General features: G+C 36.7%; 1 protein-coding gene across 2 annotated transcripts in view; it reads right to left on the bottom strand.

Moving 5' to 3' along the window:
* The window catches only part of PIK3C2G (phosphatidylinositol-4-phosphate 3-kinase catalytic subunit type 2 gamma), a 326,049-nt gene that overhangs the window by 265,383 nt on the left and 41,216 nt on the right, over positions 1-19,450 (bottom strand). For both annotated transcript variants that reach the window (XM_077756378.1, XM_077756377.1), the window contains exon 7: positions 11,940-12,003. In XM_077756378.1, the coding sequence (XP_077612504.1) occupies positions 11,940-12,003 (64 nt within the window). The remainder of the gene's footprint in view (positions 1-11,939; positions 12,004-19,450) is intronic.

The following is a 19,450-nucleotide window of genomic DNA, read 5'->3' on the forward strand; positions in this document are numbered from 1 at the left end:
TTTACCAGCGTTTATGTATGTGTGTGTATATGTTAGAGGAAACTCCATGGTTTTGGAGTTTAGAAAAGTGTTTCCTTATAGCAGTTTTGCATTTGCCTCTGCCTGGGTCCAAAATAGTCACTATATTCTGGCACAGTTTTTTGGAATATATTTCACAGCTACTCAGGCAATTTTTCAGGTAATCATTTTCCACACTCAACGCTCTTGGGTAGAGATAGCCTTTCTCAAAAGTTCTCTTGGTCTGTAGGCATTGTTTTTCTTCTCTCACTTTTTACAGGTGACAGTCTATCCAATGTCAGGGATTTATTCAGAGATTTCAGATCCATATCTACTCATTTCCCTACTTGCATCAACTGGTTTAGGTCTAAAATCTTAGCACTTGTCCGATTCTGTAACACCAGTCTCTAAGCCTGAGGACCTAAGTCTAATCTGATATTTCCCTCAGGCCATTGCAGCACCAGTGTTGGTGCTTTAAATTTCTGTCACCCAGAAAAAGCAAAAACCTTTGGCTCCTGGGGAAGGGGAGGATACTCTGTCTTGAGTCCAGGATCCTACATGAATATGTATCAGAGACCAGGTGCCAGTGGCAGAAAGGGCAGAAAATCATGTTCTGTAGAGGACCACTTACAGACAGAAGGCACAGTTTGGCCGCCATGTGGAGGGGCAGGGTTTCTCAAAAAGTTCCAGTCTTGAAGCCCTAGGACACAGTCTGCCTGAGGCTATGATTGGCCACTATAACACAGATCTCCCTTTACCTTACTACAAAAGATGAGTCTCTTTTGAGTAATAAATAAGAGCAGAGGGTCCTAGGGCAGAGAGAAAAGTATGGAGAGGGACCATCTCTGTGGCATAGGCAAGCAGGGGCTGTTGTAAGATGAAAGTGAAGCAAGAGTACTGGCGAAAGAATTCTGGCACCACGAGCCGCCCCACTGTAAGTACAGGTAATAGTGGCTAAACACTGTAAATTTGTCAGCCATTTATGATATAAACTCTGAGCCAACTAGTAATAAAGGGAAGTTTCTTCAACCTAGTGAAGGACAACTAACTTCAGGCCGTAACTACATAAACTCCAAATAACTTCATACTCAATGGTAAAGGACTGTAACTTTCTCCTTAAGATTAACAACACAGCAAGAGACCCATTCTTATCAGTTCCAGTAAAATTCTACTGGAGATCAAGGCAAAGAAAATCTATATATAGAGGCAGCAAATCATTGGTTACATGGTATCCAGGATAGAAGGCATTTATTGCAAAGAAGCACTTGGGCACTTTTTTTGTGTGTAATGGAAGTATTTTATATCTTGACTTCTATGGTAGTTACATAGGTATATGCATTTTCAAAACTAGTCAAACTATATAATTAACATGAGTGTGTTTTATTGTATGTAGATTAAACTTCTAGATAATTGATTTAATAAATACAAATCATAGTGAAAGTGAAAAGACAAGCCAGTAACTAAAAGGAAATATTTACAATACACATAATCAAATGAAGAGCAAATATATACGTAGTTCCCATAAATCTATTTGAAAAAGATAAGTTAATGTAGAAAGTAGATGTAAAATTCAACTATATATATCAGAAGAGTGACAGTTTGATGTTATATTTAAAAGTAAAGAATCATGAATTTATTGTATTCAGGAAAATGAAAATTAAAACAGAATTGAGATCACAACATACATCTCACTTAGGCAAAGGTAAATTTATTTTTATTTTATTTTTTTCTTTCAAATTTTTACTTAAATTGTAGTTAGTTAACATATAATATAATATTGGCTTCAGGAGTAGAATTTAGTATTCCTCACTTACATATAGCACACAGTGCTCATTACAACAAATGCCTTCCTTGATACCCACCACCTGTTTAGCCTATCCCCCCCACCCACTGCCCCTCCATCAAACCTTCGTTTGTTCTCTGTAGTTAAGGGTCTCTTTGTGCCCATCCTTGCCAACACCCATTGTTCTTGTGTTGTTAATTTTAGCCCTTCTGACAGGTGTGAGGTTGCACCTCATTGTGGTTTTGATTTATATTTCCCTGATGATAAGAAATGTTGAGCATCTTTTCATGTGTCTATTCTGTATGTCTTCTTTGGAAAAATGTATATTCATGTCTTCTGCCCATTTCTTAAATGGATTATTTGCTTTTTGGGGTGCTTGAACTTGGTAATTTCTTAATAGATTTTGGATACTAACCCTTTAGCAGATATGTCATTTGCAAATATCTTTCCCCTTTCCTTAGGCTGCCCTTTAGTTTTGTTGATTGTTTCCTACACTGTAGAGGTTTTTATCTTGATTAAGTCCCAGTAGTTCATTTTTGTTTTTGTTTCCCTTGCCTCCAGACATGTCTAGTCAGAAGTTGCTCCAGCTGAGGCCAAAGAGGTTCCTGCCTGTTTTCTCCTCTAGGATTTTTATGGTTTCATGTCTTACAATTTAGGTCTTTCATCAATTTTTAATTTGTTTTTGTGTATGGTGTAAGAAATGTGGTCCAGGTTCATTCTTCTGCATGTTGCTGTTCAGTTTTCCCAACACCGTTTGTTGAAAAGACTGTCTTTTTCCATTGGATATTTTTTCCTGCTTTGTCAAAGATTAGTTGATCATACATTTGTGAGTCTATTTGTGGGTTCCGTATTCTATTCCACTGATCTATGTGTCTGTTTTTTGTGCCAGTACCAACCTAGTGTCTTGATTACAGCTTTGTAATACAGCGTCAAGTCCAGAACCATGATGCCTCCAGCTTTGGTTTTCTTTTTCAACATTACTTTGTCTGTTTGGGACCTTTGGGAGTCCATACAAATTTTAGGATTGTTTGTTCTAGTTCTGTGAAAAATGCTGGTAGTATTTGGATAGGGATTGCATTAAATATGTAGACTGATTTGGGTATTAAAGTTATTTTAGCAATATTTCTTCTTCCAATCCATGAGCAAGGAATTTTTTACTATCTCTGTGTGTCATCATCAATATCTTTCATCAGTGTTTTATAGTTTACAGAGTACAGATCATTCCTAGATATCTTATGGTTTTTGGTGCAATTGTAAATGGGATTGATTCCTTGATTTCTCTTTCTGCTTCTTCATTATTGGTGTGTAGAAATGGAACAGATTTCTGTGCATTGATTTTGTATCCTGTGACCATGCTGGATGAGTTTATCAATTCTAGCAATTTTGGGGTGGAGTTTTTCAGATTTTCTACCTGGAGTATCATGTCTTCTGAAAACATGTAAAGTTTGGCTTCTTCCTTGCCAATTTGGATGCCTTTTACTTCTTTTTGTTGTCTGACGGCTGAGGCTAGGACTTCCAGTACTATGTTAAATAACAACAGTAAGAGTGGACATCCTTCTCTTGCTTCTGACTGCAGAGAAAAAGCTTTCAGATTTTTTCCATTGAAGATGATCTTAGCTGTGCATCTTCATATATGGCCTTATGATGTTGAAGTATGTTCCCTCTATTTCTGCTCTGTTAAGTTTTTTTTTAAAGATGGATGCTGTATTTTTGTCAAATGCTTTTTCTACATCTATTGAGAGGATCATACATTTCTTATCCCTATCTTTTATTAATGTAGTGTATCACATTACTTGGTTTGCAAATATTAAAGCACCACATAGTCCAGGAGAAAATCCCACTTGATCGTGGAAAATAACAATTTTAATGTAATGTTGGATTTGATTTGCTAGTATCTTCTTGGGAATTTTTCCATCCATATTCAACAGGGATGTTGGCCTGTAATTTTCCTTTTTAGTTGGGTCTTTGTCTGATTTTGGAATCAAGGTCATACTGGCTTTGTGGAATGAATTTGGAAGTTTTCTTTCCATTTCTATTTTTTGGAATAGTTTGAAAAGAGTATATATTTACTCTTCTATAAATCCCCTGCAAAGCCATTTGGCCCTGGACTTTTATTTGTTGTTGGGTGATTTTTGATTGCTGATTCAATTTCCTTGCTGGTTATAAGTCTGTTAAAATTTTTATTTCTTTTTGTTTCAGTTTTGGTAATTTGTATATTTCTAGGAATTTATCTGTTTCTTCCAGTTTATTCAATATGTTGGCATATAATTTTTCATAATATTCTCTTATTATTGTTTGTATTTCTATGTGTTGGTTGTGATCTCTTTTCTCTCATTGATGATTTTACATATTTGGGTTTGTTTTCTTTTTGAAAAGTCTGGCTAGACTTTTTTTTTTATCAATTTTATTAATCATCTCAAGAACTATTTATTAGTTTCCTTGATCTGTTCTACTGGTTTTTTTGTTGTTTGTGTTGTTTGTTTGTTGTTTGTTTCTATATCACTTTTTTCTGCTCTAATCTTTATTATTTCCCTTTTTTCTGCTGACTTTAGGCTTTATTTACTGTGTCTTTTCTAGTTCCTTTAGGTGTAATGTTGGGTTTTGCATTTGACATTTTTCTTGCTTCTTATGGTAGGCCTGTATTGCTATACACTTCCCTGTTATGAAGGCCTTTGCAGCATCCAAGAGATTCTGGACTGCCATTTTTTCATTTTCATTTGTTTGCATGTATTATTTAAGTTAATTTTCTGGATTACCTATTAATTTTTTAGTAGTATGTTGTTTAACCTCCATGTATTTGTGGTCTTTCCAAATTTTTCTTGTGATTGACTTCAAGTCTCATAGTGTTGTGTTCAGAAAATATGCATGGTATGATCTCAGTCTCTGTATTTGTTGAGGCCTGGTTTGTGACCTAGTATGTGATCTATTCTGGAGAATGTCCTTTGTGCACTTGAAAAGAATGTGTATTCTGCTGCTTTAGTTGAAATGTTCTGAATGTATCTGTTAAGTCTATTTGGTCCAGTGTACGATTCAAAGCAATTGTTTCTTTGTTGATGTTATGTTTAGATGACCTGTCCATTGTTGTAAGTGGGGTGTTAAAGTCTCCTACTATTATTGTATTAATGTCAATGAGTTCCTATATGTTTGCTATTAATTGATTTATATATTTGGATACTTCCAGTTTGGGGGCATAAATATTTAGTGTTAAATCTTTTTGTGGGACATTCCACTTTATGATGATATAGTTTTATTCTTCATCTCTTTTTATAGTCTTTGCTTTAAAATGCAGTTTGTCTGATATAAGTGTTGCTTCTATTTTGAGTGACACTCTTGCTGGATAAAATATTTTTGGCTGTATGTTTTTCCATTTAGTATGTTGAATATATCATGCCACTACCTTCTGGGCTGGCAAGTTTCTGTGGAGAGATCTGCTGTTCACCTAATTTGTCTTTCCTTGTAGCTTAGGGATTTCTTTCCCTTGTTGCTTTCAGGTGTTTCCTTATCTAAGTAATCTGCAAATTTTACTAAGATATGTTTTGGTGTTAGCTGGCTTTTGTTGATTTTAATGGGAGTTGTCTGTATCTCCTGGATTTGGATGTCTGTTTCTTTCCCCAGATTAGAGAAGTTTTCAGCTATAATTTGCTCAAAAAAACCTTCTGCCCCCTTTTCCCTCTTCTTCTTCTAGACGTCCTATAATATGAATGTTGTTATGCTTTATCGTGTTACTGAATTCTCTAAATATACATTCATAATCTATAATTTTTCTTAATCTCTTCTTTTCAGCTTCATTATTTTCCATAATTTTATCTTCTGTGTCACTTATTTGTTCCTCTGCTTCTTCCATCCTTGTAGTCACTAAGTCAGTCGGTTTTGCATCCCAGTTATAGCATGTTTTATTTTGCCTGGCTAGTTTTTAGGTCTTTTATCACTGCAGTAAAGGGTCTCTCCAGTTTCTTCTGTTTCTCAAGACCAGCTCGTATTTTATGATCATTGCTTTCAATTCGTTTCCAACATAATACGTATATCTGTTTTGATTAACTCCCTAGCTATGATATGTTCTTGTTTTTTCTTTTCGGATGAATTCCTCCATCTTGGAATTTTGTTTAGGACTCTTATCTTTTGTGTATCAGAAAGGTCTATACCTGGTCCCATTTCCACTAGAGCTGAAACTTTGCAGAACTCTATGATCAGTAGATCTGGTGCATGTGGGGGTTTGTGCTAGTCTTCTGGGGGAGGGGCCGACTGCTGCTCTGGCTGTCAATCACACTTGCCTTAGTAAAAAAGGTGCCTGCAGAGTGCCAGGGGGTAGGTCTTGCTGTCAGTGGCTCAAGCCTCCACTGTGCATGCTATACTGCTCCCTAAAGTTTGATGTGCTGATAGGAGGGGTAAAATATGGCATCAGCCCCATCTCTTCCCCAGGGAGGGTATTTCGTGCCCACCACTAAGGAGGCATTCACAGAAGGGGGAAAAATCTCCCCCCAACTTGTGACCCAGGCTTCCGTCAGATCCCTGCCTTCACCCTGTCTATGTTTGATCTGTCTGCAGTCGTTTTGGTGCAGTGTTCCTCTGTTTTAACTCAGGCACATGGTTGGGTTTCAAAACTCCAGATTTTAGGGACTAAGTGTGGGGCAGACTTGTGCTGATATTCTGGGGGAGTATCTGACTCTGCAGTGGCTGATAATGGTTTCTCCCAGAAAAGCAGTTGTATGACTGACAGGGACTTGGATTTATATGGTAAAGCATAGCAGAAAGCAAGCATCCAGGTTAGCTGCGCTTTGGCAGGCATCTCTGCTCATATGCTAGTGAATGGGGCAGCTCCATGGAGCCCAGCAGGTCTTTTGCCCTGAGAGGGCAATGCTGCCTCTTCCAAATGTACTGCAAAAAGGGGAACTTTCTCTCCCAGCTTGATCCAAGAGAGCCTCAGAGCATGCTGTCCACTCCTGGGCCTCTGCCCTTCATCTCCACAGGAGCCTACCATGCCTGTCAGACTTGACTCTGGCGATGGCCCAGAAAATGGGGCAATGGGAATTCTTATCTCTTATGAAATATATGTGACCCAACTAAAAAAGTGTCTATGACCCTAGGTATATGCCCTAGAAAAATTCTTGATGTTAGCTCAAGTGTACATCAACATATTAGATAAATAAATTGAGGTTCTTTGAGTTGATTGAGTACTATGCATCAATGAAAACAAATCAATACCACATGGAACAATGTGGATAAATCTGAAAAACAATGAGCAAAAGATAGATGGCTCAAAAAGTACATATATTTTGATTCCATTTATGGAAACATTTAAAAGGAAATCTAAAATTTATATTTCTAATGAATGTATAGATAGCCTTTGAAGGTATTGTGAAAAGGTAAAATGATGAAAAGAAAACCTGCAAAATACTTTTCACCAAAGGATACCCCTCATGTAGAGGAAAAGAGATACAAAGTGGCAGACAGGCAGATCCTATGATACCAGCAATATTTTGTTCCTAACTTACTGTTTAATAAGAATGCCTGCTCTAGAACTATCCTTTAGTCTGTATATATATTATTAAATGTTCTTCACTATTATATAATTCACTGCACAAATCCCAAATAAAATGTCAGATCATGTTATTCCTTTGGCCAAACCCTTCAATGCTTTAGATCTTACTTGGAATACAAATTAAGTTGGCTAGTGATTATTTTCCTTATTGGATATCTACTTTCAGGTTTTCATTTTTTTCTTCCTTAAGTCAGAAAATGTTTTGTACATAATATGTTTGACTTTTAGTAGTTTCAGTATGCCCTTTATTTCTGCAAAGGTGGTTTCCAATTTTGCAGTTTTGCTTTATTTTTCTTGTAACCTGACTTCATCTCCTTCATCTCGTTGACTTCTTCTTTAGTAACCTTTAACCAGGTCCTTGTTTCCTATTCATTTTGTCCTATTTTCTTCTTAGGATTTTTTGTTCCTTCCCCACTTCTTCTTAAATCCTATGTTGAATGCAAATTGGTTTTGCGACATTTTTCTTCTTTCTTCTGGATCCTGTACAGTCCTCTACCTTAGCAATAAAAACTTATGACAATTAGCCCCCAAAATCTATAACTCTAAAAATAGTAACTCTAATAGCACTAAAATAACACTTGTACTTATCTTTACCTGAGCATGTTTTATCTTCCAGCCACATATTATAATAATCATGTTACATACACTTTTTATTAATTTTAAAAAATCATCGTTATATTTCATTAAATTCACTCTAGTGATGAATGCTATGAGCTCTCAGAAAGTTGAATAAAAACTGTCTTCAGTGGAGGTTGGCATATACTGCTATCTGACTTTGGAGTCTCTGTTCCTAAATTCTGTCCTTATTGCCATTCGGTTTGAATTATGTTTGAGGGCTGCCTAGGTGGCTCAGTTGGTTAAACATCTGATTCTTGATCTCAGCTCAGGTTATGATCTCATGGTTTGTGAGTTCAAGCCCCATGTTGGGCTCTGCACTGACAGTGTGGAGCCCGCTTGGAATTCTCTGTCTTCTGTTTTCTGTCCCTCCCCTGCTCATGTTCTTGCACTCTCTCTTTTTCCTCTTTCTCTCTCTTTCTCAAAAATCAGCAGTTAAAAAATAAATTAAGTTTGAATTTAGTACTTATAAAAATGTAACAATAGGTCTGCTTGTTACTAAAAGAGCTTCAGTTCTAATAAAGCCAAATACAGAAGATCCCTATGTGCCCCCTTTATTTCTGCTTATATGTGGAATTTTTAACTTCTGTCTAGAGGCTGAATTCAGTTGGATTTGGGTTTTAGGGAGGGGAAAGTGTGAGAAAATTATTATTCTGTCCTACTTATTTAGTTAAACCTGAATAATAGAGGTGCCATTCTGGTTATCTAGTTTGTACACTTTCTGAGTCATGAACTAGATGATATAGTGTTTGGAGATTTTTAGCTCTTTTTAGACCAAGTAAATGTTTCATGACGCCAAACCATTTTTTCCAGCATGAGTAGACTTTTCTCAATCCAAATCCATCAATTTATAATTAGTTTACCAGTTATTAGATTCTAATCTAAGTTTGTCATCACTGGTAGGGATTGCTAACTTTGTTTAAAGGTCCTATTTGGCACTGTAATAAAAAAATTTGGAGACAGTGCAGTAGAGGCTACTAGGAAGAAGCAACTTTGAATCAGAAGTTGATTCTTGCACCTAGACTGAAATCTTGTTTTACACTGCTTTGCTTTGTATATATGCCACTCTATGTACATTATTTATATGAATATTCTCTCTCCAACTAGATCATCAGCAACTTCAGAGTATGGTTCTGAGTTTTATCTCTCTCTCTCTCTCCTCTCCCCACCTTTTTTGAGAGAGAGAGAGAGACAGTGAGAGAGACCAGGGGAGAGGCAGAGAGAGGAGAAGGAATCCCAAGAGGGCTCCATGCTGTCAGTGCACAGCCTGACACGGGGTTCCAACCCACAAACTGTGAGATCATGACCCGAGCAGAAATCGAGCCAGACGCCTAACCAACTGAGTCACCCAGGTGCCCCAGATTTCTATTTCTCTTGATTCTAGTGAGTAAATAGTTCACTGATTAGCATTAAGTAACCATTAAGTAATACCTTAGGGGAGAAATTATTTTTCTTTTATTCTTAATTTCTCTGAAATAGTAGAGATCAATACAGAATATAGAATGAATATAGAAAATGTTCCTTACCTTGCTGGATATTAGTGGAATAGAAGAGAGGAAGAAAATGTCCAAAAGAAAAGTTCTGTATCAATTATTTACAAAACTAGCTACTTAGCAAACATAATAGTCAGGACACCCAAAATGAAATAAGTCAAGTCTAAAATATGTTAAATGACCATGGCTGGGGAAAGAAAATATTTGAAAATTTAAATTATCCATATTAGTCAATAATATCTATGTCATATTAATTCAGCCTGCACGTTTCCTGTCTTTAAAAAAATTATGTTTAGGGGCACCTAGTGGCTCAGTCAGTTAAGTGTCTGACTTCAGCTCAGGTCATGATCTCACGGTTCATGGGTTTGAGGCCCGTGTTGGGCTCTGTGCTGACAGTTTGGAGCCTGGAGCCTCCTTCTGATTCTGTGTCTCCCTCTCACTCTACCCCTCCTTTGCTTGTGCTCTGTTTCTCTGTCTCTCAAATAAACAATTAAAATTTTTTTTTAAAAAGTTCTGTTTAATAATCCAAGTTTGGGCAATATAAATAAGCATTGTTCATGTTTGTACTGTTTTTGACGTTGATGAAATATTATTTAATACAGTCATCAAATAAATAGAAGTATCACAGTCTGTCCTCATTTCTCAGATATTTGCTAGTGATGCCTCATTGGAAGAATCACATTTAAGAAGCCCATTGTTTTGGAAGGAGTTTGTCTGGAAAATCACAGACACTGTGGCCTATTTATAAGATAAGCCAGATGTGGGTGATGATAACTATTTGCCTGTGTTAATGTAAAGACAGTAATTATTTGATGTTTTGCCAGCTTTAAAGTCATACTGGAAAAATTTACAATAATCAATGGATTCTTTCGGACTGAAAATATTGGAGGCTTTATATAAGAGTAAGATGATCAGACTTCTTGGAAATTAAGAACTTTACAGATTCTCAACAACTTGTGTGGATTTGTGTATGTATAAAAAGGCATCTGTGATATGAGCAGTACTGAGACATTTAGATAATTACCAGTCACTCTTTACTAGGCTCTCATAACCTCAAAAGTATATCTATATATAGGCAAAAGACATAAATGATTTAGGAATGAAGTCTTCGTCTGCTTTGGGTCGACAAACTCTACACTAGAAAGAGTGACTATCACAAAGATGAAGAATCAAGCTGAAAGAAGTACTAGTTATGTCCGTTTTATGAGACTTAAACCAATCTTCTATGAATTTCTTACACATTTCACGTTTTAAACTACCAGATTTAAGCCAAGATCAAGAAGGAAAAATGGAATTAGACAAATAGGAATACACTTTGGGAGGGAATATGAATTGTGTATTTGTCATCATCATGTCTTTAAACATTTATGTGGAATCCACATGAGTTTGGTATCTATCCAGATTATTTTCAGAATCTTCTACTGTTAATTAATATTAGGGATACTTACTTAGGCTTTTTATCTGTTCATATATTTCAGGAGTCAATTATTTAATGGAAAAATAAATCCTCACTTCTTTTAAAACACTGTATTTACACAATTTTCTATTATCACAGCATGTTTTATCTGTGGAAGATGAAACCTTCCCTGGAAGAATAAGCTATAAGATATGATCTGCCTAACAGTGACCACAACTTTGATTCCCAGTTGGCGACCAAATCTTAGTAGTCTTGGGCTAAATCCATTTTTCCCTGCCAAGCTAACTTCTCCTCTCTTTGCTATTTTAGTGAACTGATGTCTCCATGTAGTCAGTTAGCAGCCTGAAATGTGGAGATATTCTACACACTTTCTTCTTTTGTTTTACAAAACAAGAAACCAAATCATATAAATTGCACATTTTACATGTTATGAATTTGTTCCCTCCTAACCGCCCCTACTGTAGAGTTTTTGTCAAAACCCTTATCATCTCTTTGGGCTAATGTAATGAAATGCTCCTTTAAGCATCCATCTGTCATTCTACTACCTTGCATAATGGCTGTATGTCATCAGTTGACAAAGTAGAAAATCATTAAATTGTCCATAAAGTGTCCTTAGGCTCCTACGTAAGTTGGCTCCTGTTTACCCCTTTCATCTGGTCTCTTTCCAGTCTCTCACCTTGAACCCTAATTGTAGCCATTCCAAATTTCATACAGTTTTCTAATCACACTAGGCTTTTCCTAACTGCTTCTCTTCATGTTGTTCTTCACTAAAAGTTATCTCCACTCCCCACCTTCCTTCACCATGTGCCTTACTTAGTTGCCATACTCATTTTTCAACATTCGGATCAAACGGGTAAAATTGATAACTTTCTTTTGTATCCTGTGTACACATAGGTCTTTCATGGTACCTATGACACTTTATTAATATACATCTATTTACTTGCAGGTTTTGCTATGATAGAATGAAAGCTGCTCAAGTATAGATATTCTACTTTATTCATCTTTGTATCTTCAGAAAATTGTAAAGTTTTAGAAAAAAGCATATTGTTAATAAATGCTTATTGAATTGATAGATAAAGTAACAAAAGTCAATACCTGGGTTTTGAATAGGCATTTCAGGCGGAAGTCATATTTTTTTATTACTGTTGAAAGGCACTGTCTGGAAAGAAAAAAAAACAACCTTGTCTAAATGTGGTTAAGAAAAGTTATAGTAACTGTAGCATATATATTGTTAAGTGCTGTTTTGTCCATGAATCTACAGCAGACATGGCTTAAAAAGGATTGCTATTGACACAGTTTTAAAAACTATTTCAGGGGTGCCTAGGTGGCTCAGTCAGTTAAGCGTCCAACTCCGGCTCAGGTCATGATCTCAAGTTTAGTGGGTTCAAGCCCCACGTCACGCTCTGTGCTGACAGCCAGCTCAGAGCCTGAAGCCTGTTTCAGATTCTGTGTCTCCCTCTCTCTCTGACCCTCCCCTGCTCACACTCTCTCTCTCTCTCTCAGAAATAAATAAAACATTTAACTAAATTAAAAAAAGTAAATAAAAACTATTTCAGATGGATGCTTATAAACTTTATGTAACTTGATAGACTACAGACATATTTGAAAACTTTAGAACTCCAAAGAAATGAATACCAAATTAACCAAACCTCTCAACTGTTCATTCTATCAAACTACTCTTACTTGAAAATGTAAGTTATGAAAGGGTTTATGAGCAGATAATGACAAACACTAACATCAAGAATTGTTAATATGCAAATGCTTGCAGAGAATTAGTTTCAGAATTAATGACATACATTTATAATAGAAAAGGTTGTCTTTGACATCAAACCTCTGTATGTTTTTTTTTTTTTTCCCTAAGCTTCTCTTATTGCTCCAACTTTATCTATGCTTGGGTAGAATAGATGTGAGATGAGCAGAGGTTCTTCTGACTTCACTAATCAAAATTACTTTCCAAACATTATGACTTTCTCTTCCTATTTGTCCTGAAAACCACTGAACTTAACAAGTCAGACAACACAAAACAGTGTTAAAGACACACCAATATATTTTTCAATAGCTGGCTTCTCAGCCTTTATTAAATCATCTCTTTAGTTGAATGAAATCTGACAGTTCAAAGACAAAATGCATAGACCATTTAAAAGTCAGTGAAGGTATAGGGAAAGAATGGAAAAAGATTGTGGCTATTGGAGGGAGGGTTTTTATATAAAACCTGACCCTAAAACTTAAAAGACCCTCAAGAATATATATCTTCAGCATCTTGCTACTAAGTATTATATTTGTTTTATAGAAAAAGCCCTGGAAACTAATGAAGGTATATATTGCCCAGCTTCTAAGAGGAAGTCAAGTCAGGGAAGAGGGATACTGAAAACAGAGCTCCTGCCATCTAGTGTTTAATCTTTTAATGACACCATAAAGTAGTCTGAGGAGGGAAGGCAGAATAGCACTGTATTCCAGAAAGCAGTTTTGGAGGTCTCTAAGATAGCAAAGTAGGAGATCAGCCTGTGTATTCTCACAACTAGACAACTATCTATAAAGAAAAACAGCTCTGGGAGAGCTTAAGAATCCTTCTAAGAAACTTTCACGATACTGTAGAACAAAAAACAAAACAAAACAAAAAGCCTGAGAATAACCACACAAAAAGGAGAGGTGGTTTCATTTTACTTGCATCATCTCATCCTGCAGGCCAGCACTGCTCACTGCCAATAGAGAATTCCTCATGCTGGGAAAGGGACAGTAAGTGAACCAGCAGTTTCCCCTAGCCTTTAAGGGACACTGCAAGAAGGACCTGCATTGCTTTTACAGTACCCAGAGACCAGCGAAGCTGAGATACATAACAACGGCTAGGAACAAGGAAGAAGGGCTGGAGCTCTCAGTATGGGCCATGTAGTTGGAGTTCCCATCGTCCCTGGTGACCTGCACTGCAGAGGGCCCAGTACCTTTCACCACGGAAGAAACCAACCAATAGCAGCTGCAGACACACCTGTAGATTTCACGGTTTCCCTGCCCCCATCACACACAGGTATTCATATTCACAAACAGCAGCTGCTTGAGTCTCTCCCAGCTCCCTTCCCCCACCCACTGCCACCCTAGGGCTCACCTGCAGCTGGTTCCCAAGCTGTGCGCCTGCAAGCCCTTGGCCCGATTTATGTACTGGCCTTCACTGCCATGCCATGTTTTAGGGAGACACTGCAGGCACAGGAATGCACCCACTGGCCAGGACCCCATAGCTGCCTACAGGCCTGGTTCTGGCCCTGTTTCCTGTGACTGGCCTACACTGTTGGGCTTACTTGCAACCAGCCCCTCCAGCTGTGTACCCGTATCCAACCAGCCTGAAACCCATAGTAGCCTCCACTGCTGTGCACATGGCCAAGGTGAGACTGCAGCCACAGGAGTGCATACCAACAGCCAGGGGCCCCACGGTGCCAGCGCACCTGCAGCTAGTCTAGTCCTGGCTGCCAGCCCTGCCCTCCCCCTTACTATATGTATGTCTGCAACCAGTTCCTGCCACTACACAGGCACTTGCAGCTGACCCACAAACTGTATGTGTGCATGCCACCAACTAGCAACAACCACTGCCTGGCCTGGTCCCTCGCTGCTGGACCAGGAAACACCACTGAAGATGCCAATAGCACTTGTTAAAGATGTTGTGGTCCCCAGTGACCTGAGCTAAAGAGACATCACATTCACCAGACCTGGGTCTTCCAGATGACTGTATACTTGGTCCTGCACCACTAGACTCATGGCTATAGCATGCTCCAGTGTGCCTCACCTGAAGGTGAAGATCCTGTTCTGAGGTCAGCCTATAAAGTCTGGAAGATTTGACTGCTTCTTCCCAGGCACAGACATCTATGCAAGGCTCCAGGGATCATAAAGAGTCAGGGAAATATGACATCACCAAAGGAACACAACCAACCTACAGCAACTGACCCCCAAAAAGGGAGATATGTGAATTGCCTGACAAAAAAATTCAAAATAATTGTTCTAAAGGGGCGCCTGGGTGGCTTAGTCGGTTGAGCGTCCGACTTTCGCTTAGGTCATGATCTCGCGGTTCGTGGGTTCGAGCCCCGCGTCGGGCTCTGTGCTGACTGCCAGCTCAGAGCCTGGAGCCTATTTCAGAGTCTGTGTCTCCCTCTCTCTCTGACCCTCCCCTGCTCACGCTGTCTCTCTCTCTCTCTCTCCTAGAAATAAAGATATTAAAAAAAAATTGTTCTAAAGATGCTCAGAAATATAAGAGAACACAGAAAGACTATTTAATGAACTCATCCAAACAATGTAAGAATACAATGAGAAGTTGAATAAAGGTATAGAAAACAAAAAAGGAACCAGAGTTTTGGAGATAAAGAATACAATGGCTGAACTGAAGAATTCTATATAAAGCTTCAGCAGAAGAAGGAACCAAGCAGAAGAAAAAAATCAGTAAGCTCAAAGACAAATTATTTGAAATTACCTAACCAGAAGGAGAAAAACAAAAAAAAATTTTAAACAGGAATTTTAAAAAGCTTATGGGATTCATGGAACCCCATAATGAGAAACAATGTGCATATCATTGGAGTCCTGAAAGAAGAAGATAAGAGAAAGGAGCAGAAAGCTTATTTAAAGAAATAATGGCTTTTGAACTTCCCAAACCTGGGAAGAGATTCAGACATTGTGAAGTAATGGGTCACCCCATAATTTCAATCCAAAGATTGAAATGATCTTCTCCAAGACACATAACAAAATAAAACTGCCTAAAATCAAATATAAAGAGAAAATTTCAAGAGCAACAAGGGAGAAGAATTTTTCCTCATAAAAGAGAACCACCATAGAGCTATCAGTAGATTTCTCAGCAGAAATACTACAAATTAGGAGGGTAGGATGATAAATGTAAGTTGCTGAAAGAAAAAAAAAAACTCTGCCAACTAAGAATACTTTACCCAGAAATATTATCCTTCAGTAATGAAGGTGAAATAAAGACTTTCACAAAGGCAAAAAAGTTCGTCAGCACAAGGCCTACCTTAGAAGAAATGCTAGTTCTTCAAGCTGAAATGAAAAGATGCTTATTAGTAACAGGAAAACATGAAAATATACGACACACTTTATGGAAAAGACAAGTATATAATCTAATATAGTAATAATGATGTGTCAATCCCTTACCTCTAGTATAGAGGTCAAAGAAAAAAGCATTAAAAATAGATAAAGCTTCAATACTTGTCAATGGATACATAATATAAAGTATAAATTCTGACATCAAAAACATAAAATGTTGGGGCAGAGCAAAAGGTAGAGTTTTTATGAAAATAAGGCTAAATTGCTATCAGTTTAAAAGACTTTTATAAAATATTTCAAGTAACTTCAGAGTAACCACAAAACAATAACCTATCACAGATTCTCAAAAAGTAAACAGAAGGGGATTAAAGTATATTACTATGACCAGTCATCAATTTAGAAAGAGAGAAACAGAAAAGAAAGGAAGGAAGGAGAGTGAATAAAGGTACAAAACAGCCAGAGAACAATGAACTTACAATAGTAACTCATTAACTATCAATAATTATTTTAAATGTAAAGTTTTTCAGTCAAAAGGCAGATAGTAGCTGAATGGATGGAAAAAAAAGACAATATATACTGCCAGCAAGAGATTCCCTTCAGCTTCAAGAACTTATATATGTACATAGTGAAGGGATGGAAAAAGGTACTTCATGTATAATAGAGACCCAAAAGATAGCAGAGGTAGATATACTTGTATTACACAAAATAGACTTTAATTTAAAAACTGTTACAAGAAACAAGCATCAAAAGAGACTATTAGGAACAATTATATGCCAAAAAATTGAACAACCCAGAAGAAATAAATAGATTTCTAAGAAAGTACTACCTACCAAGACTGAATCAGGAAGAAATAGAAAATCCAAACAGACCAGTAAAAAGAAGATTAAATCAGTAACCAAAACTCACCCTACAAAGAAAAATTCAGGAGCAGATAGCTTCCTGGGTAAATCCTACCAAATATTTAAAGAAAAATTAATGCCAGTTATTCTCAAGCTCTTCCAAAAACATGAAGAGGGAGGGACACTCCCAAACTCATTATATATAGCTATAATTACCCTGATGCCAAAGCCAAATAAGGACACTACAAGAAAAGAAAACTATGGGCCAATATACCTGAGGATTATAGATGCAAAAATTCCCAACAAAATACTTGCAAACCAAAATCAACAGCATATTTAAAGGATTATTTACACCATGATCAAGTGAAATTTGTCCTTGAGATGCAAGGATGATTCAACTACACAAATCAATAAATGTAATAAAGCATATTAATAAAATGAGAGACAGAAATCATTGATCATCTCAATAGAAGCAGAAAAAGCATTTGAAAAAAATGTAACATCCTCTCATTATAGAAACTTTTAACAGATTAGGTATAGAAAGAACATATCTCAACATAATTCAAGTTCATGTATGACAACCCACAGCTAACATCATACTCAATGGTGAGATGTTGAAAGCACTTACTCTTAGGGGCACCTGGGTGGCTCAATTGGTTAAATGTTCAACTTCAGCTCATATCATGATCTATCTCACAGTTAGTGAGTTCAAGCCCTGCTGACAGTTCAGAGTCTAGAGTCGGCTTCAGATTCTGTGTCTCCCTCTTTCTCTGCCCCTCCTCCATTCATGTTCTGTCTCTCTCAAAAATAAACATTTAAAAAATTTTAAAAAATACTTTCTCTAAGATCAGGAATAAGATAAGGGTTCCCACTCTCACTCCACCTATTCAACTTAGTACTAGAAGTCTTAGAGTAATCAGGCAAGAAAATGAAATAAAATCCATTCCAACTGAAAGGGAGAAATAAAATTGTGTCTGTTTGATGATGGTACAGTCTTGTATATAGAGAATCCTGAAGACTTTACCAAAATACTGTTAGAACTAATAAAAAAATTCTGTAAAATTTCAGGATCCAAGATAAATATATACAAATCAGTTGGGATTCTATACACTAACAATGAAAGTTTTTGAAAAGTAAAAAAGTTTTACTTAGAATAGCATAAAACAAATAAACCTCAGGAACAAATTTAACCAAGGAAGTGAAAGATCTATACACCGAAAACTATGAGACTTTGATGAAAGAAATTGAAGAAAACACATAAACATCCAAGTTTTTAGATCAGAAAAGTTACTATTGTTAAAATGTCCATACTACCCACAGCCATCTATAGATTTAATTTCTTTTTTTAAGTAAGCTCTATGCCCAACATGAGGCTTGAACTCACGACCGTGAGATCAAGAGTAGCATGCCCTACCAACTGAGCCAGCCAGACGACCCTATTCAATATAATCTTATCAAAATTTAAATGTCATTTTTCATAGAAATAAGAAAAACAATCCTAAAACTAATATATAACCACAAAATACCCCGAAGAGCTGGAGCAATCCTGAGAAAGAACAAATCTGGAGGCATCACACTTCCTGATTTCAAAGCATACTACAAAGCTTTGGGAATCAAAAGTATGATGACACTGATGTAAAAACAGACACATTGATGAACTGAATAGTCTTGAGAGCCCAGAAATAAACCTACATATATAAAGTCAAGTAATATTTGACAAGGAGCCAAGAATAATCAGTGGAGAAAGAATAGTCTCTTCAATAATTAGTTTGGGATAACTGGATATTCTCATCCAAAAGAATGAAGTTGCACCCCATCTTAAACCTTAAACAGCAAAGGAAAGAATAAATAAAATGAAAAGGCAACATAGGTTATGGGAGAAAATATCTGCAAACTATGTATCTGATAAGGGGTTAATATCCAAAATGTGAAATGGAACTCATACAACTCAATAGTGAAAAATCAATCCAATTTAAAAAATAGGCAGAGGACTTGTGTAGACATTTCCCTTAAAAATATATGCAAATGGCCAACAAGCACATGAATAACAAGTACATGAACAATATCACTAATCATCAGGGACATGCTACACTTGATCTTAGCCAGAAGGCTGAGAACAGATGGGGAAATGCAAATCAAAATCACAGTGAGATATCACCTCACACCAGTTAGAAAGGCTATTACCGGAAAGACTCTGGTCAAGGCTATTCAGAAAAGGAAACCCTGGTATACTGTTGGGAATGTATATTGGTTCAGCCACTATGAAAACAGTATGAAGAAAATAGAAACTAACATATCATCCAGCATTCCCACTTCTGGTATTCAAAGGAAATTAAATCACTATCTTGAAGAGATGGCTGCACTTCCAAGTTCATTACTGCATTATCCACAATAGCCAAGACATAGAAACAACCTGAATGTCCATCAATGGATGAATGGATAACACATATACATACACACAGAGACAATGCTATTATATATAAAATGTGTACATATATACATATATAATGCTATTACATATGAAATAATATACAATATATACCAATACTATAAATACCATAAATAAATACATTCTATGCATAATTTAATGTTGTATACCATATTAATATTTAAAATGGAATAAGAACTAAGTGTTAGACATTTGGTTTTGTCCTGGCTGTAGCATTAATTATCTCTATGATGGTTGACAAATTTTTGAACTTTTCTGTTTTAGTTTCCTTACCAGAGGAGAGGCAGCAA

The sequence above is a fragment of the Crocuta crocuta genome, unplaced genomic scaffold (genome assembly GCF_008692635.1).
Source record: "Crocuta crocuta isolate KB4526 unplaced genomic scaffold, BGI_CrCroc_1.0 scaffold262, whole genome shotgun sequence".
NCBI classification, from domain to species: domain Eukaryota; kingdom Metazoa; phylum Chordata; class Mammalia; order Carnivora; family Hyaenidae; genus Crocuta; species Crocuta crocuta.